Source organism: Lygodium microphyllum, chromosome 18 (assembly GCF_053477565.2).
Source record: "Lygodium microphyllum isolate KBCC chromosome 18, Lygodium_microphyllum_v1.1.10, whole genome shotgun sequence".
In the NCBI taxonomy this organism is placed as follows: Eukaryota; Viridiplantae; Streptophyta; class Polypodiopsida; order Schizaeales; family Lygodiaceae; genus Lygodium; species Lygodium microphyllum.
This window is the reverse complement of record NC_141152.1, coordinates 131377930-131398860: the sequence shown is the minus strand read 5'-3', so window position 1 is coordinate 131398860 and position 20931 is coordinate 131377930. Positions and strand designations below refer to the sequence as shown.

At 41.4% G+C, this 20931-nt stretch overlaps 1 protein-coding gene across 1 annotated transcript in view; it reads left to right on the top strand.

Moving 5' to 3' along the window:
• The window catches only part of LOC148021386 (putative enoyl-CoA hydratase 1, peroxisomal), a 101276-nt gene that overhangs the window by 21061 nt on the left and 59284 nt on the right, over nucleotides 1-20931 (top strand). Inside the window, exon 3 of the mRNA XM_087698146.1 lies at nucleotides 1736-1935. Within this exon, the coding sequence (XP_087554272.1) occupies nucleotides 1736-1935 (200 nt within the window). The remainder of the gene's footprint in view (nucleotides 1-1735; nucleotides 1936-20931) is intronic.

Genomic DNA, 20931 nt, shown 5'->3' with positions numbered 1-20931 from the left:
GGAAATTATGCATCTTCTAGTAGACAGGGTGATGACAGAAATGAGCATTTGTTTATGGTGCAGCACACGATCAATTCTGTGACAAGTGCAGAAGAAAGCAACGATGTGTGGTATGTTGACTCAGGTGCATCAAACCACATGACAGGTCATGCAGAATGGATGCAGGATGCAAGGAAAATGAAAAAACCAGGATTTGTGGAGACTGGTGATGATATTGCACATCCTATTGTGCAGATTGGAAAAATTCCTTTATCTATGCAGGATGGGAAAAAGAAATACCTGTCGGATGTATTTCATGTCCCGAATATCACCAAGAACCTAATTTCTGTTGGTCAAATGGTTGAGCAGGGCTTGCAGGTCAGATTTAATTCTCATGGATGCTTTGTTGAGGATATGAAAAATAAAGGTCGCTTGATAGCAAAGGGAAAGAAGAAGGGCAGAATGTTTACGTTGGATGCAGACATGTCTGAATTGAGTGCAACAATGGTTGCAAATGGGACCGGTGTAGTTGCAGATATTGATATCTGGCATAAAAGCATTGGTCATGTTAATGTACAGCGACTTAAATCAATGCAAGCCCAAAATATTGTTGTAGGATTGTCTAAATTCAAGGTTGCAGAAATGCATAAGGTATGTGAAGTCTGCCAGTTTGGAAAACAGGCAAGGAAACCATTTCCTAGACATGTTCAAGAGAGTAAGAAGCCATTGAAATTAATCCACTCTGATGTGTGGACTACTAAAGTTGCATCTCTTGGAGGCTGTCATTATTTTGTTACTTTTATTGATGACTATAGCAGGAAAGTTTGGGTGTATTTTATGAAAAAGAAAAGTGAAGTTTTTTGTGTATCGATGTGCAGCGTAGAGTGAAGCCAATCCCAAAGCTGGGCCCTAGATGGGGAGTGACCTACTACCTAACCAAAGATTGGTGTTTCTTTAAGCTCCAGCTTTGCAGCATGGATGGCTAAGAGCTGTTCCTTAGAGAGGACGATGCGCAAGGTGTTTGACTGGGAGGCACTCGTAGAATGCACCGGCGTTTGACTAGAGGTTTCCATTGCGCATCCTTGTTGAGAACCTACCAAACATGTTGCTAGAGCAGCAGGTGGAAGGAGGCGGGGTCAGCGTTGGGGGGGGGGGAGTCGTGCTAGGTACAAGACGGGAGGGAGGTGGAACAGAAGGCGGGGGGAGTAGGTGCAGCAGAAGGTTGGAGAAGACAGGTGCGATGGGGGGGTAGAGCAGGAGCGTGTGCATCAGCAGGAGCTTTTCACTCAAATCTCGAGATTCCCAAACAACTTTGTTTATCCAAGCTTGTATTCGACTAGGGTTCATTGGAGCCCCAAAGGATGAGCATTGTGTCAAATGTATCATGCAAGTCTTGGATAGCCCCAAAAGTGGTGAAGGTGGTTCTTGTTTCTCATGTTCTAAAGGCTGAGCATCGGGTCTAATGCAAGGCTTGGATAGTCCCAGCAATGGTGAAGCTGGTTCTTGTTTCTTGTGTTTTCTTCCTTTTTGGACATTATGCTAGTATAGTTATGCAACACCAATAGTTCCAAATGTTTTGCTGATCTTTTTCTCACACATAGGCTGTTTTTTTGCACTTACGGTTATTTAGAAGCCTTGATTTCATTAACAATGTTATTTGCCTGTGTTTTTAAAAAGCACACAAGTTTTTAAAATGTGTTCAACACTTATACACAAGTGTTCTTTACTTTTGTTTTTCATTGTAATGGGTCTTCAGGATTTAACTGCTGCTCAAGCTGTCTTCAAAGGAGACGTGAAGAACAAGGAAACAGATCCCGTTATACAAATGGAAGCTTGTGGCAAGCCAATAATTGGTGCAATAAATGGATTTGCTGTTACGGCTGGGTTTGAGATTGCCCTAGCATGTGATATTCTCATTGCAAGCATCGATGCAAAATTTGTTGACACACATTGCAAGTAAGTCTTATTTTTGCCACAACCCTTCCAAGCATGTTTGTATGCAATCATTATGGCCACAACTCAAGGTTGCAAAGACATGAAATCCTAGCTGTTATTTCAATTTATGGTTGCTTATGGTCCTTTAACACCTTAGCAGAACAGCTGCATGCCTTTCTCAAATCTGCAATAAACGTATTGTTTGATTAGAAGCATTGGCTGGTTTATTCCAGAAATAATCATTTCGAAAGTGTCAAAACTCTTATGGTGAAGAATGCACAACCAACGCGTAAAGTTGCTTTTATTTCCACATGAAGCTGGCTGTATCCTACACAAAATGATGTGATTGTGGAGTCTTAATAACCAACATTGCATCAACTCAAGCCTTGTTATATTTATAGGAGACACAGGTGACACGGTAGAAGCAATATTGACAAGAAGAGAATGTCGAGGTAGAAAAGCAAATGGAAGTCTTTAACATATTTTCTCAACAAGCATGAAACTTTGATACACAGCAGTGGTAGCAATATTGACAATAAGAGAATGTTAAGGTGGAAAAGAAAACGGAAGTCCTAACATATTTTCTTGATAAGCATGAAGCTTTGATACACATTGAGCCGATAGACTGAAAGTAAATGTTTGAACTGATGTCACATGCGGAATCCTTGACTAAGGATTCAAGTCCCATAATAAATCTTCTTTGACCTTTCAGTTCTTATTAGGATCAAAGTTTAAGTTAACTTTGTAGAGTTAGATAGGTGGAATGTGTTGAAAGATATGTTTATAAACTACTGAGAGATAACAGTATAAATGAAGTGCTGCCAATGTTTGAATTATGGATGTAGGAAGAGTCTGGAAGATTGATGGTAATGACAATGAAATTTAATGAGGGAAGGCAAGTAGTAATAGTGCATCTTGTCTTCGTTTCATAATCCACTTCCTGGCTATCATATCCTTTGCAGTGTTGTTGCAATTGGTCCTCCATACCATTCCCTTTCTACTGACATTTCTCTCCATGTTTGGTAAAATGACATTTATCTTGCCAAGAAAAGAGGAGCTAAGTATAGACAATATGACAGGGATCTATAACATAAAAGGGGGTGTCACCTTGAGCTTGTACAAGTGCCATTTAAGGTGATCTTTGAGTAATGAGTAAGAAGCAAAGAAGGATAAATATATTCCAGTCGGATTGGGTTTGCCATCCAACAGTCTGCTAGCCACAAAGGAAAAATTGCTGGAGGTGCTATGTGGTGAGAATTTATTGAATCTGATGCTAAGAGCATTGTTGAGAGAGCTGCAAAGCTCTGCCAAAATGCTATCCTTCTGATGCCTGGCGTCTGCTGAAGACAAACCAGGCTCCAGCACCCCTTCCATATGCACAACTTTGTAAGGTTGCTTAGCATTGCATGCATCTTAGAATGATGAGTCTAATACTCCAATATTCGCATGTTGGGGAGAGCCTTAACACCAACCATTGCTGAGAAACCTCCTCCACAAAGAAGACAAATCTCTTCTAGGTCAGCCTCAAAGGAGATGTCAAGCAATGTTGGCAGAGAGTGAACAAAAGTCCATCAAGTGATGCAGCTTTTGCCATGCATTGCCCCCGAACGATTCTAGAGTCCTATACATACCATTTGTGTTTATGGTTCTCAAACATGGTCTAAAACTTTGCCTCTTATATTTGTCATGGCCATTTTTCGCTAGCAAGGAATTACTATTTGTATATACATTTAAAGTTTACATTGTTAGCAAATGTTAATACGTGGAGCAAGTGTAGGATGCACATGAGTGACAGTGTAGGTGAGTGTGGAGTTATAGACCCACCATGTGGTGTTTGGGCCAAAAGGTAAGAAAGGGAGTAGCAGTAGGGACTATATATAGAAAAGCGAAGGACTAGAATGTTTGGGTGGATTGAGAGTGTCGGGTCACAATAAAACTGACCATGATGGACTAAAATGACTAAACCATTTGTCTTACAATGGCACACGAGATTTCCAAGAGGGGACTACCACACATAGCATGGTCCCAATGGAGTTAGCATTCAGAGGAACAGGTGGCTGTTTGATTCAGTAAAGCTCCAGCTGAGGATCAATATCATCAGGAGAGACCTAGAGGCGCACTTTAACCGAGTTAGATTCTAGATGATAGAGACCAGGGTCATATATTGCTTATTGTATGCTACTCCCAATTGATGCATCCAGATATGGCATGGACACAAATGATGGAGAGATACCTTGTGTAGATGGGGGGGGGGGGGGGGCAGAGGAGGGACCACACCTCCATGTAGTATTCTCTCTGACAATATCACATGGTATCTGAGACTTGGAGAAGTTCTTTTGGTGGGAGACTTCAATTTCAGGACGATAAGCAGACAATGTACTACCTTTGATTTCAAGTGGGAACCCTATGCATTTACCTAGGATAGAAGAGGACTATTGATCACAAACAGTGTGTTTGGACACTAGGGCAGTTACACACCATGCTCACGAGATACTAGAGCTAGGATTGCAGCACAATTTCCTCATCTATAATGGAATGAGCAACTGGCCACAATCAGGCCAACACATGTGTCTCACATGGAGGAGGGAGCAGCATAGTATGCCACATATTAGGATCATTGGAGACAGCCCAATTCATACATCACCAGTCCATAAAGCTATATCCACCCACCATATCACTGTTCACTTCTTCCAGGAGTGCAGCGTTGTATGTAAGGATGCCATCTATCACAAGCTTTATGATACGGGTTCAAAAGGTACCACATAGTGCTTACATCACAACTTACTGATCTCTTACACTCTTTTGCCATAGCTAAGGTTCCCATATTACCCACTCAGAATAGAGCGTATGATGATGAGTGTCATGAGACTCAGCCACATCCCAAACAACAAAAGCAACGAGAGGAGATCTTTGAGTGTGAAGCTGGATGATTGAACCAAGCTGTAACTTGTTGCAAGAGACATCAATATATAATAGAGCAATACCAGACTTGTGCCAACTATTCTTGAGGTTCAACTTGATGGACGCTGAAACCGACCTTTGGAAGTCCGAAGGGCAGTAAACCACATCTTTGCACACACTTAACTTCAGCTTAATAGTAAATTCAGCAAGAAAATTCCACATACAACTAGAGCTAGAGTGCTCCTGCACCATGGATGATACTTATTGGCCCCAAATCTTGGTGCCTCTTTCGGTATTTGTTTAGATTATTGATGTATTTCTTAAAATTGATTATAGATGGTTGTATTTCAGCAATTCCTTGTGGCACAATTTGCCATTACAAAAATGGTAACGACTGGTTACATATAAATCCTTTTTGGGGCTGTAAATGGAAAGCAAAACAGTTATTAATGGAATACAATGAACTTAATGACTTTGGTATCTCAACATTGTGTGTTTTGAGTTACTCAAACCATGTAGTCAAATGCATCGAATGTTTTGCTTCATTATTTGTTTAGACTATGATGTCATCAAAGTATGTGCCAATGAAAGGCTTGTAGGGTTGAAAAATTTGATTCATCGTGCGATTACATATCACAAGTGCATTTGTAAGGTCAAATGACACGACCAAGAGCTCATATAATCCAAAAATGATTCTAAAAGTTGCCTTGTGCATATCTTCTAGTCTTATAGGTATCTGATGATATTTCTATTGAAGATCTATCCTCAATAGAGGGGACTATTTTGATGGTGTTCTAGTTCAAGGCATGGTAATCAATACATATTTGCAATAAGCCATTGTTTTTCTACACGAGGAGTATAGGTGAGCAAAAGGGTGATGAATTGGGCTGAATTAGTCCTCATTAATTTGACTTATTATTTCTTGTTGTTGGGCAACATTCACTTTATAGGGTGGTGAGTTCAAAGGTGTACTACTAGGCACTGTGAGAGTGCGCAATGGAAGAGAAACACAAACATAGAGAGAAGCAGAGAGAGAGAGAGAGAAAGAGGAAGCACAAGATGAAGGAAGAATACTGCACTTACTAAAGAAGAATACTAATATAATGATGATGGACTGATCAGTCCCTGCACGTAGCCCAACAGCTCTTAGCTGGAGATAGAGTAGGTTGTTAAGGTGCATTCATACGCGAAAGGTGTAAAGTACAGTAAGTGACCGAACTATGTAACATAAACACACAGAATAGAAAATAATGTGACTGGGGGAAAAGACCTCTCATACGGAGAGTAAAAAATACATTGGTATCCTACAGTGGATCATTGATACTCCTTTGTGAGCGTAGGCATATGTGAAACCCAACACCCCCTAGAGGAAAAAGTGATATGCATACAAGGATCATCCACCAAAGGAGATCAAATTTAAAGCATTGTGAAATGCTTCAAACTTGTCACCAGGAAGAGCTTTAGTGAAGATGTTTGGCACATTGTTATTGGTAGAACAATAGACAAGGCTGATATCTCTTGAATGTAGTCACTCTCTGACAAAGTGATAGTGGATCTCTATGCGTTTCGTGTGCACATGAAACATTGGGCTCAGTGCCACTGCAATGGCACTCTAATTGTCAGTAAACAAAGGAGTAGGCTCCGTAACAAATACATCAATATCAGCCAACAAACGTCTTAGCCGTATACATTCAACTGTAGTAGTGAAAGTTGCCATGCATTCAGCTTCAGAAGATGATGTGGCAACAACGGATTGTTTCTTGCTAAGCCAGGAAATGCAAGATCAGCTAAGAAAGAAACAATTTCCACCTGCAGAGTGACGTAAATTAAAATCAATAGCCGAATTTGAATCACTCTAGCCATGTAATTACAACAGTCCCCCCTTGGCACATAAAACAATCCAAGAGTCCTAGTATCTTGCAAGGAATGAAAAACACACTTCACAACTTGCCAATGTGACACGCGTGTGTTGTGCATATATCTGCTCAGGGCTGAAACTGCAAACTAAATATGTGGCTATAGTGACGGGTTAGACACGGAGATCGAGACAGACAATCTTTCTCAGGCGCGAAGAGATAGAGAGAGTGTGAGCTAGAGTAGAGTGGAGATTGACCACGTTTTTTAGGTACAATGACGAGAGAGTACATTTAGGTTTTTAGATAGATATATATGTGTAAGTACAAGTGCTAAGGGTGTGTTCACACCCGGGCACATTTAAAAGGCACGAGGCCTTTATTCCCAACAACCTCCCTCCTAAAGGCAATGTGCCTTAAGAGGAGAAAAGAATCAGCTAAGTCTAGGTATGTACAAAGCTGAAATACATATATCTATCCAACTCCCATCATCTGTCGGCAATGAGCAAACCGCTTTGCTAGAAGACCTTTCGTGACAAGGTCTGCAGGGTTATCATCTGTATGCACTTTGACAAGCTCAATGCTCTTGCTGTCGAGTACATCTCTAATGAAGTGGTACTTCACGTGTATGTGCTTTGTCTTTGCATGAAAGACAAGATTCCGTGCTAGCATGATAACACTCTGACTATCACAATGGAGAACAGGTAACTCTGAGATGCCAAGCTCTCCTACGAGACGTGAAAGCCATAAAGCCTCCTTGCATGCCTTAGTGGCAGCCACATACTCTGCCTCTGTAGTGGACAACGCAACACACTTTTGTAGCTTGGAGTTCCAAGAGACTTCTCCTCCTGTGAAAGTAAACATATACCGAGAAGTGGACTTCTTGCAGTCCGCATGACCAGCATAGTCCGCATCCGTAAAGCCAACAACATATGCCTTCTTCTTTTCAAAGCAGATGCACAACTCCTTTGTGCCTTTGAGGTATCTCATAATACCTTTCACTGCATCCCAATGCTTCTTGCCAGGGGTTGCCATGTATTTGCTAACCACTCCTACTGCAAAGGCAATGTCAGGACCTGTAGCAACCATAGCATACATCAAACTACCAACAACTGAAGCATATGGTAACTTGGCCATTTCAGCCTTCTCATCATCAGATTTAGGGCTATCCTTTGCACTCAGTTTCACACATGGAGGCAATGCAACCCCAATTGTTTTCCCTCCCTCCATATTAAAACGCTGCAAAACTTTGGAGGTATACTCCTGCTAAGATAGATAGTGTAACCTTTTGATCTATCTTTGAGTATTCGCATGCCAAGAATGTGATTTGCATCACCAAGATGCTTCATGCCAAAGGTGCCATGAAGAGTTTTCTTCAATGAATCCAAGGCTTGAGTATCCCTGTCAGCAACAATCAGCATATCATCAACATACAAAACCAAGATAATCAAGCTGCCATCTGCTGCCTTTTTGGTGTACAAGCAATGATCCACTTGACTTCTATGAAAGCCTTGGGACTGCATGAATGTATCAAACTTATGATACCGTTCTCTTGGTGCTTGTTTCAGCCCATACAAACTCCTTTTGAGTTTACATACCATTTTTTCTTTCCCTTTTCAACAAACCCTTCAGGCTGTTGCATATATATGTCTTCATGCAGATCACCATGTAGAAACGCAGTCTTTACATCCATTTGTATGAGCTCCATATCCTCAATGTAGTCATCTTGACTATAGGAGAGAAAATCTCATCAAAGTCAATTCCATGCTCCTGCTTGTACCCCTTTGCAGCCAATCTTGCTTTGTAGTTTGGTGAGGAACTAGAAGTGACCTTCATTTTGTAAATCCGTTTGCATGGAAGGGTTTTTTGCCCTTTAGGCAACTGCACCAAGTCCCAAGTGCCATTCTTTTCAAGAGATTCCATCTCTGAAAGCATGGCTTTATACCATTTCTTGCTGTCCTGTCTCTCCATTGCTTCCTTGAAGTGAGATGGTTCACCACAGTCTGTCAACATGACATAATCAGCCACATTGTTTGCACCAGGAACAAATCTGGTAGGTTGTCTAGTAGCCCTAGAGGATCTCCTAACCCAAAAGTCATTGTTTGCTGGCTGTTCCTGCAAATTTCCATTTTCAGCATGTCACTTGGCATTTCAGCCTGCAAATCAGTATTAACAGCTTGCTGTCCTGGCTGTTCTTGCACATGTAGTGGCTCATTTTCATGGGCAATAGCTGGCTGATCATTTCCAGCATCATTTCTTGCATTTACAGGTTCATTTACAGCAGGTATTTGTTGCTATACAGGGGGCACATTTTGCTGTCCAAAAGGTATTTCTTCTCGGAATACAATCCTACAGGCTTTCTCAGTCTTTTCGGGCTGTTTGTGCATGCGATCTTCCCAGAAGATAACATCATTGCTATGTACTACTTTCCTTTTCTCGGGATCCCATAATCTATAACCCCTTTCACCCTCGTCACCATATCCTAGAAAAATGCATTTTCAGGACTTTGGCTCAAGTTTGCTGCATTTTTCTTTACGAATGTGCATAAAAGCCTCGCAGCCAAATAGTTTCAGATGAGCATATGAAGGTGGCTTGCTCGACCATGCTTCTTGGGAAACTCCCCTTTCCAAAGACCTGTTTGGTGGCCGATTAATTAAGTGAACTCCATCGGTGTGCTAATTGGCTTGCAATCTTGGAAGCCAAACCTCCCAAGGAGTTTACCAATATATTTGGATTGTGACAGCACAAGGCCTCTAGCATCATGAATGAATTGAATGCCCAGGTAGTAATGCAAAGGCACCAAATCTGACATTTGAAAAGTTTGCTGTAAGTTTTTCTTGAATGGTGAAATCCGATCAGCATGTGTCCTTGTGAGTAGAAGATCCAACTGTTGGAGCATATGTATGAATGTCAAACAAATTAGTGCCATCATGCAAAGACAGCTTGAGTCCAGTCTCCATCAGTGTGCTAATTGGCTTGCAATCCTGAAAGCCAAACCTCTCAAGGAGTTTACCGATATATTTGGACTGTGACAATACAATGCTTCTAGCATGATGAATGAATTGAATGCCCAAATAGTAATGCAAATGTGCCAAATCTGACATTTCAAAAGTTTTTTGCAAAATTTTCTTGAATGCGCAAATCCGATCAGCATGTATCCATGTGAGCAAAAAATCATCTACATAAAGACAAATGACATGCAAGGATCCCCCCTCTTGCATACATAAAGAGTAGACTCTGATGGGCTGTTAATGAACCCTTTGTTAGGTAAAAAGGCATCAATTTTTGCATACCAAGCTCGTGGAGCTTGCTTAAAACCATACAAAGTCTTTTTCAGCTTGCATACCAAGTGTTCCGATCCTTGAACTGCAAAACCAATGGGCTGTAGTACATACACTTCTTTTTGAAGTTTCCCATGAAAAAATACAGTGTTAATACCAAGTTGGTGCACAATCCAACCATGATGGTGTCAGAAGTGGTGCAAGAATGGAAGCATAAACATGTGCTGAAGTAAACTGCTAAACACAAGGCAAAAGAAAAGAAAGATACAATACAATATACAATGATAATGTCGCATAATAGTACATACAACAATGCCCATCATAATAGAACCATGGATACCCAAGTAGTGGGTGCGCAAGCCACCACCTAGGTGCCTTGGAGAGAACTTGATGTCTATGTCGATTGTACCAGCTTCTAAAGATAGAGAAGATCATAGCAGCTCTCAATGTCTGTCAGCAATGCCTCTATAGCATACGCGACCATCTTGTCACCAATGTTGCAGTGCATAAATGACCATGGATTCCTCTTCTTTGGCCAGACCGCCAAAGTGTCCCCTCATGTGAGCTCCAGACGAAAGCTACTTGCTCTTTGTCAAAGAACCAACCCATCATGAACTTGGATGTCAATCCTAGCTCTAGGATTTGTACCTGCCAAGACCTGGTCGATGTGTTAAGGATGTCCCTCTCTGGATCCTATGCATCTGTATAGAAATATAGATGAGACGCGACTGCCCCATCTCACCACCCTCTCACACTCCCTCTCTGGCATTGGAGAGTTGTGAGGGATGACCTCATCACCACCACTAGAAAGCATGTGAGGAAGGGGCCACCAAGCCCTTCCCACAATCCGAAGAAGAGGATCCCTTCGGCGCCTTGGACTTCGCCTTGGCAGGAGGAGCTGAGTCGGAATATGAGGTAGATGATGACTCGTCGAAGGAGTCTGCATTCCGCTTCGTCTTCTGCTCCAATTTCTTCTTGGAAGCCGTTAACTCATTGCGGTCCTTCTATAAATGACCCTTCTTGCCACAGTGGTAACATTGGGCCTTTAACTTCTTTATCTTCGAATCCCTCTTTGAAGGTGCAAAAGCCTCACGGGAATCTCCATGTAGTGTATCATTTGTGGATGTGGATGGAGGAGCCATTTGTAGAGGATTTAGAAAAGAAGTAGAGGAAAGAAGGTATTTTGGAGAGGAAACACAGCCAAACCACGAGCATAGACTGCAAAAAGCAAGAGTTCAGTATAACCCAAAATTTGATCAAAATAAGACAAAAAATGCTGTTAGAATTCAAAGTCCAAAATGCACAATTTTAGTCAAGTTTAGAGTGAATCTTTAGTACATGTGCCAATGTTTGCTGAACATCCAAAAGGACCAAAATTTTTGTCCTGAATTCCAAGAAGTTTTTGCAATGTGTGCCCAAAGGCACTTCCAGGAGCAGAAATATACCTCCTTGTCAAAAGCCCTTTGCTGTAGCTCAGATTTCGCAAATAAAATAATAAAATATACTTATTACCTTCAAAATGTGAGTCAAGGTCGAGTTGAGAAGATGCCCAAACTAAGGGCGGTGGCTTTTGAAGTTGAATGACTTGGTAGAGGTGGCGAATAGGGCGGACCTGGCGGAGGTGGTGGTGGGTATGGTAGCTCGCAGCATAGTTGTCAGGTGGCGGAGCAGGGGACAGTGCAAGTGAACCTCCTGGCGAAGGAAGGCTTGGATGCGGCGGCGACAAGTTGGTGGGGCAGCGATAGGGTGGTGACAATGCTGGCTGTGCTGGCAATACTGGCTAGGTGCAGGGTGGTGACAATAGTCAATGGCGGTAGAGCTGAGCTGCATCTAGACAAGGTGCCGGAGTTGACGAGGGTGGGGCGGCAAGTTGGACTGTGTTGGGCCAAAGGTTTGATAGCAAATGTGAGAAAGGAGATGGTAGCTCTCAGTTGGAGATGGAGTAGATAGTAGAGAGTGAGAGTGAAGATATAGCTCAACACACAATGCAATTTCCAAGTATTTAAGTGAGTACAAAGTGCAACCCTTAGACCTTAGGGTTGTTAGAGCATGTTTACACCCGAAAGGTGCAAAGTATGGTAAGTGACCGAACTATGTAACATGAATACACAAAATAGAAAATAATGTGATTGGGGGGAAAAACCTCTCGTACGGAGAGTAAAAAAATGCCCAGTATCCTACTGCGGATCACCGACACTCCTTTGTGAGCGTAGGCGTGAGTGAAACCCAACACTGATGATGATGGCAACACCAAGCGCATGGAGAGTTGGTGTACCCTTGCAAAGGGAAGACTAAAGATGGAAGATTGAAGAGTGTGTACTTGCCAAGTGGGGGGAGTGGCTATAAATAGCCATAAATGCCCAAATCTGGCCACATGTACTAGGGGAGGTCATAAATGCTAGCCGACCAGCAGTAAATACTGGTCATTGAATAATAAAATGCCAAAAAAATATTGGTGACCTTGGAAAAATGCCAGATGACAACGACAATGTCTAGCAGGTGTAGCTAGACTATTGAAAATAGTAACTGGCCTAGGAATGCACACAAGAAGTCGACAAATAAAGAAGATGCACCTAAATTACTAGAGCTCCTATGTCTCTGTCAGACTTTGATAGGAGCTCACAATGGGGTGATGATAGTTAAGGCAGCCAAGAAGATCCGAGTCTTGCCAGGGATGGTTAGGAACAGGTATAGGAAAGGGTTGCACAGGTTGCAACATCCTTTCTAGCACCCTATAACTCACAATACCCACGAGGAATTCGATAGAATCTAATGTCTGTGCGGAAGGACATGAACACCCCATAGCTGACGAGAGTGGTATCAGCAAAACAAAATTTAGACTCAAACACACCATATGGTTAAATTTGGGGCAACTCTCATGTTACCCATCCCAAAAGAGTAGCAATGACACTTCTAGCAACTCTAACTGAAAAGAATTAGCCATCAAGTGATTCTTTGTAGGACGCCAACACACCTTTCGAAGAACCATGCATCTTCCAAGAAAAAATGGACAATAAAGACCCAGGGGTGATAGTTAGTGTACATAGCTTGAAAGAGTGACTAGTGAAGGGCCACCATGTGAGTCTTTGCATCAAGAATAGCTTCATCACCCATACTTTTAGGGGTAGAAGCATGACTCCAAGAAATCCAAGATATTCTTGCATGCAAAGAATCCTTCTTCCACAACATGAAGCTTACATGCTTTGTAAGGGCATTTAGAATGGAACTAGTCTAGGGCAAAAGTGAGAGGAAGTAAGTGAGCATCGGTAGCATGATGGCATGTCCAACTTTGAGACGCACATGGAATGGCCAAGCTTGGGATTTCCAATAGACAAATTTCGCCTCTATCTTTCACAAAATCCAATCTAACAAAACTTTGGGTTTAACATCAATCCCCAAGATATAATCTAGATGTTTGGCAACATTGCCACGAGGTATGATCAACCCTTGCCATCTCACGGACTAACAATTAGGTTCAGACTAGAAGCATGACAGTAAGGATCATGAAGGTGTCATTGGCCATAGACTGAGCAATAAAATGTTGTCCAAAAGGAAGGGACAAACCAAGCAGCTGTTGAGTGGCCACCATATGAGATAACATAGTGAGCATCGGATGAGTTGCCAAAGCAAAAAACAAAGGACTCAAAGGGCGGCCTTGTTTGACGGAGTGCTAAAGGGGAATAGGATCAGTGATACCACCATTTAACATCACTCGGGAGGATGCATCAATACTGGTTGTGTATTCAACTAGGACATATGTGGCCCAAATCCCATGATATGCATAAGTTCAGCAACGAAGGACCAATCTAGATAATCAAATGTCTTTTCCAAGTCTACTTGTAGTAAGACTACTTTTTGATTAGAATGTCTGGTATAATTGATCCCCATCTATACATTGAGTACATTATGCAATATGTTCGTACACTTTATGAATCCATACTGATTGGGGTGCACAATGTCCGGTAGGCACTTGTAGAGGTGATTGGCCAATAGTTTGAAGAATTTATATATTGACCCCATTAAAGAGATGGGTCTCCAATGTTTCAACATGAAGGGAGAAGGCACTTTCGGGATCAATTTAATGACTTCCTCTTTCCATGATGGTGGCATAAGTTTTGTTTCCCAGACATGTTGGCACATGGCGGTCAAGGGTTTCACTAGGCTAGTGGCATAAGTGTCCAAAAACTCATTAGTGAGGCCATCCCAACCAGGACTTGTATCCTTGGATAAATGCAATAATACATCCATCACCTCATCCTCTCACCGATGCCACTTTCCAAGGCATCATGGATGTTGAGTGAAACATGATCCTTGGCCAAATAACAAAAAGCTGCATGAGCATCAAAGATCTGTGCAAAAGGGGTTTGAGCCGAGCCAAGGAGATGTAGAAAATAGTTTTGACACATTTGAACGATAGTTTTCAGATCTATGATCATGTTTTCTTTCGGGTTTTGGAGTCTAACCATATTCTCCCGTGCAAGGGAAGGGTGCGAACCCCGAAAGAATTTATGGGTTTGGTAGGAGGCATCTTGCAAGTTTTCAGTCAAAGGTTTCAGTTTCACTTGCTAGTAAGATCTCAACTGGAACTGCTGAATAAGATCAACCAATCTTGCGGCCAATGGGGGCAGAAATGCTTCATCTAGTGACTCAAGAAGCAATGAATGAACTAAGGCTAGGCGTTCTTCTAATTGTAGTTTTATGCTTCTTGCCTTTTTGATCCTTATTGTCATCTGCATTCACATGCTATATGCCCTTCCCGTTCACAAACATAGCTTCGACTGCTGCCACCTTCTTTGTAGTTTCTAACTTTACCCAAAGGTGTCAAGTTATCATACATTGGGGGCTGCAAAAATGGTGGCCCTAGTGATGCCATTGCTGCATTTGCATTTAACATGTGCTCAGTAGGGCTTCCCAAATGGCTAAACATTCTAGTTTGCATTCCTAGCTACATACCTATGTTATTGTACATGCTAGTGTGCATTTCGGGCTGCAATGGCCTATGATAATTCCCCTTGAACACCTAGCATAGGTTGAAATCAGCCTTTCTTTCGGGGAAAGGATGGTAATGACGTGATGAAGCACCAATTGCAATAAGCATAAAATTCACATAAATTGAAATGCAAATGCTACCACTTAATCTTGGACATTGGACACCCACACCCAATTGGTGGGCTTATGACTTAAGATAGCTCCATGGTTTCAGTTGCTCCTTTTGCTAATTCTTGAGGATGGCCGCTTGACTTAGTAGGTGGAAGTGACCAAAATCCCATTTCTTTGAATTCCTAATCATTGTAGTCTATAACTAGCCATATGGAGATGTTCTACTAGTCTTTCTTTTGTAGGATGATAGGTAGGTGCCTTGAAGTCACAATTGAGGTCATGCTCTAAAAGGGTAGAGGGCATTTCAACTTGTGCTTTGAATTCCTCAACATTAGTTGTGGCTATTTAGAAATTTACTCAGTCCAAGGCCATTTTTTTCATGGTCTCCTCATGTGCCTTCCTTATTCCTCCTTGTGTTCTCTTGCTAGCTCCTATTAGGGTTGGAAGATTTTGCTCTCTTGTTGCACTTGGACTGTTAACTCAATTGCTATTGTCCTAACTTCGTCATGTTTATTTTGCAATTCCCTTGTGTTGGACATCTTGGCCCTTAATTATTCTAACTCTTTTTCTCTTTCTTCTAGCTATGCTTGCATCTCTAGGAGCTTGTGGGAAGATTGTTGTACATACCTTTGTTGCTTTGCTCTTTCTTGTACTAGTATTATATGATATTCTCACACAAGTTTTCTAAGGTGGAGAGGCTTCTGGGGTGTGGGTTGTCTTGTTGGGACAATCTCGAGAGTTAGTGGATAACTCAAAGGGTTGCCCCACTTGAGATGTAACTGGTACATCTTTTGTGGATTTTCTTTTCTTCAATTTGGTCATTTTAGTCTGCATCTTTTGCACAACTACTAGGTGCTATTGCATGCCACTTTGGATTGTGCCTATGGAGGATTCTTCTATCATTTTCTCCTTTCCTTTGCTAGTGCCTTCTACTTGCTTGCTTTTAGCCAATTCTGCTTTAATTTGTTGTTGCAAGGACCATAGTTGCCCGAAACAACATTTTGGGTTGTTGAAACACAAACAAGGAAATGCCCAAAACATTTCAGGTCCAAAACACATTTCAGGTTTGGCGTTTCAGATCCAAGGTACTTGATCAATTTTAGGTTGCCACATGCTCATTTTTTGGTTTCACCTTCGTGTTTCTCTTGCTTCCCTAAGCTCTTGAGCACATTTCGCATGTTACTCACCCTGTTTCACTTCTTGTTCACCACTCCTTCAGATCTATTGCAATCCACTCCTTGTTTTGGCTAGTAGATATGTCAGTTCATGGTTGAGTCTGTGCATGTGATTCAGTGGGCTAGGACACTGGGATATTATCCTGTGTATTTAGGGATTTTGTTTGGCTTTTTATGATGGCTATTTTGGCATTTTATGCTGGCCAACCTACTGCCGTTTATGGCATTCTTTTGGCCTATTTATTTAGGCTCCTCCTCCATGGTCATTGTCATTCGTCTGTCATTCACAGGTCCTTGCTAGAGAGAGGAGCCGGTGCCAGTGCCTTCACAGCTAGTGACTCACATTGGTTTTTGTATTGTCTCATGTCTTGGTCTATGGATTCCATTTCCCGAGCATTCTTCTTAGTTCTCTTCTTTTGTGGTGTTCTTCTTTTCTCTTTGTCTTGTGTTCAGCAATCTATTTCGGCATACGTATATTCTTTCATTACTTCATCCACTTCTGACATGGTGTCAGAGTGCAGGATCTATGTTCTTGCTGATGTTTTTCTGTTGATTACAGGTCTTTCTTACCTCTTCTGATTAGGCAATTTGCTGCTGATTGCTTTCAGCTTGTTTGTTGTCTATTGCAGCCTGCGTTTATTGCCCAGGAATTTGTGTTTTCCTCCTGTGTCAGCATTCAGCCGTGTTTTTGTCAGTCTTTTGCAACTATTGCTTCATTTAGCCCGTGTTTTGGTTTTCTAACATTGATTGTTGGCTGGGTGACTGTGTGAACAGGTTGTTTTTGCTGTTTTTGGCAAATTTTGGCTGTCTTTTTGACTCTTTGCAGCTGTCACCTTTCTTTGCTGATCAGGTCTTGGTTTCTACTGCATGTGATATCTCATTTTGTGCAGTCATTGCTATTGATTTGGCTGTCTTCTCTCTCCATCTAGCTTCTATCCTCTATCTTCTCTTTCTATCCTCTCTAGATGGCTCTTCTGTGCACTTCTATTGATGATAAGTTACATGGCCTTGACTATCTAACTTGGAGTGTTGTTATGAAAGCTTGGTTCATGCAGAAGCGGTTGCCTATTCTACTCTTCTTCGATGTATCTCTAGAAGTTCTACTTGTAGTTACCTCTTGTAGGACATCTCCAAAAGTATGGTCGAAGCTTCAGATGTTGTATGTGGAAGGATTGTAAAGAGTTAGTGGCTTTGAGAAGAAGAAGAAGAAGAATTTGGACTCTTTTGTTGAGTCATCCTCTTCCTCAAACTCCAATGTAGATCCTCCACTTGATTGAAGTCTGGCAGGTTCAAATCTTCGAGCTAGGATTGACATCTAGGTTCATGATGGGCTAGTATTTGATAGAGAGTGGGATTGGCTTCTAGTTTGAGCTCACGTGAGGGGACACTTTGGCACTCTAGCCATAGGCGGGGAATCCATGGCCACATATGTTTAGAGGCCTTTTTGACAAGATGGTCTTACATGCTATTGCGAGACATTGTTGAGAGACATTGAGAGTTACTTCGATTTTTCTCTATTTTTAGGAGGTGGTATGATCGACATCGACATCAGGTTCTCTCTGAGGCAGCTTGGTGGTGGCTTGCGCACCCATTGCTTGGGTATCCATGGTTCTACTCCAGTGGTTCTTGTTGTATGTACTATGATGGGACCTTATCATTGTATATTGTATTGTATTAGATCATCCATGATCTGAGAGAGTGTTAGCAAGCATGTTAGTTCATGGCTAAGTCTGTGCATGTGATTCAGTATCCTTGGGTATTGGGATATTATCGTGTGTATTTAGGGATTTTATTTGGCTTTTTATGATGGCTATTTTGGCATTTTATACTGGTTGAGACTTGTTGCCATTTTATGTTATTCTTTTGGCCTATTTATTTAGGTTTCTCCTCCATAGTCATTGCCATTCATTTGTCATTCACGGGTCCTTGCTAGAAAGAGGAGCTGGTGCCAATGCCTTCACAATTAGTGACTCACATTGGTTGTGTATTGTCTCACGTCTTGGTATATGGATTCCATTTTCCGAGCATTCTTCTTAGTTTTCTTCTTTTGCAGTGTTCTTCTTTTCTCTCTGTCTTATGTTCAACAGTCTATTTCAGCACATGTATACGCTTCCATTGTTGCAACCACTTTTGACAATTTCACCCTTATCTCTCATCCTTCAGCTCTCTACTCTTCTTCCTTGATTTCCCACACTGTTTGCAGCTGTTTTCTCTCTGATTTGTAGTCGTTCTCACTATTTTCAACAAGCTACAACTCTCTTCTCTTTGTCTTTTGCTATGCACACTCTTTGCAGCTGGTTTCTCCACCATTCGCTGCTAGTTTTCTCTATTTCCAACTATCCACGGCCATGGTGAAGAAGACATTTTGGAGTCTCATGCATCATGAGCAACTATGGAAGTAGTGGTGGCTCGAAGTAGTGGGAATGTGACTAATGTCATGTCATATGGATGCGGAGTATGACATGACGGAGAGCATTATAGAGTGAAGGATCATCTTGCTTGTGTAAGTGGCAAGAATATTGATAATTTTCATGGTGTAGGCAATGATATGTTTGGTAGTTTAGAGCAATGGATGCATTAATACCTTATATGAGAAATGAGCATGTAGGTTCACAATGAAGTGTACATCGTATGGTTCAATCTCTCAGCATAGGTGGTAGCATAGTTGCACTCGTACATAGTACGAATTGGTTCGTACTGTACCGCACCGTACGAATTCGTACAAAATCGTACAAAAAAACAAGCACTTTTTTTTTTTTGGGTGCGTGGGTGTTGTTATTGGTGGTGGTTTGGGTTGTTGACTGTTGTTGTTGTGGTGGTGGTGGTGGTGATTTTGTAGCCTTGATCGATCAACCAAGAAAGGGGGTGGAAGCTTGATTAGACTCCTCATACATGTTTTGTTATGATTTATCCTAGAGCCAAAGGCCATACATAAGGTATTTAAGCAGTTCCAAACGTTTCTAATTGATGTCCCATCATTTTTCACAATATGTTAGTGTCATCAATAAATGAATTCAGTACCATTTGAGAATCATCAAGTAGCTTAATCCTATTGATTTTACCTTTGTTCACAGCTCATTTTGCACCACCCAACCCAAAGAATTAGTACACATTGCTAATAAAACTAGGCCAGAGGATAGCTTGGCCTAATATACATTCTGAGAGTACACAAATTAGTGAATGTACCATCGGTAGCTGCTTTAGCCTTAGCAATGCCAAACAAAACCATAACAGAATTCATAAATCTTTTACCAAAACCTTTGGTGGTTTGTTTGGTAACTGTTGGTCTCATAGGTCATTTTGGCCTCTTGTAGACGTTAATAAAGCATCTCTCTCTCTCTCTCTCTCTCTCTCTCTCTCTCTCTCTCTCAAGTATACATGCCTCTTATTTGTATGATCATTCATGTATGATGTATCCACTCCTATGTATGTACTTGTAAGTTGTAGCGCATGTTGCGTATGCGGTATATGCCATAGAGGTTTTGGCATGTTACCCTCAAGTATTCATCTTATATACTCCAATAGCATTGCTATTTAGACTCTTAACATTTGTTCTATCATCTTTAGTTCAAAATAATAAAGTTAAATTTTTTTCGTACTAATGTCGTATTGTACCTTATAAAATCTTAAGGTACCATTTAGTACCGTATTTTATTGTACCGTATAGTACCGTATTTTTTTGTACATGACAACTATGGGTGGTAGTACCCCATGTGAAGATATACTAGGGTTTGCATAGAGAAAACATAGAATGTATGAATATCATTGAAACATAATAACTTGGACAGGAATGCAATAAATGCAAACCCTAAATGCAAAACTGAAAACATAAATACAAAAATGCAAACACAAAAAGACAAGAAAGAGGACTCTGAAGTAAATGTGTCAATTCTATAAATGAATGAGAGAATATATTGAATGCTCAAGGGCAGAGCTATCCAACAACTGGTGGCTCTCATGGGGGCGAGTTGAGGAAGGTGTTGATGTGTGTCGTCCATTGGAGATGAATCCTGAGTGCAGTAACCACTAGTCGAAGAAGAGGTTGATGAAGAAAAGTGCTAAAAACACAACACTACCTTTGAAAGATGACTGGGTGATAGGTGTAGACCATGTGGTAGCAGTCATTATGGCTGGACAACTAGTGGAAGAGGGCTGATGACCAACTTGCAAGACAAGGATAGTGAATAGTGCCTTCCTATTTGTAGATTTAGAAGGATCCTCCCAAATTAGAGTTTTGCTTATCGGACATAGAAACTCTCTAGGACTGCACACCGTTTAATGAAAACTTTTGGTAATTTACATGTTTTGGGGCTGTTTTAAAGAGCTAATTGGTTTGTAATGCATTTTTAGCTCAACACTCCCTCTCAAGCCCAAAAATGGAAACCAGGAAGGGATTGGAACAAAAGGTGAAGCCATTTCTACTCCAAGGGGTCCCACCCCACTGAACAAAGTGGTATTGAACCTCTATGTGCTTCATGTGAGCTAAGGCACTCTAGTTATCCACGCACAATTGTGTGGGTGTTGTCTGTGGAAAGCCAATTTTCATCAACAAGTGATGGAGACAAATTGCCTTTTGAGTTGTAAAACGAATTGCACAATACCTAGTCTCTGTAGAAGATGAGGCCATTGTAGGCTGGTTCTTGTTGCTCTAGGAGATAGCTCCCAATCCAAGGGAGAGAGCAAGACTTTTCACTCCATCCAGCAAGA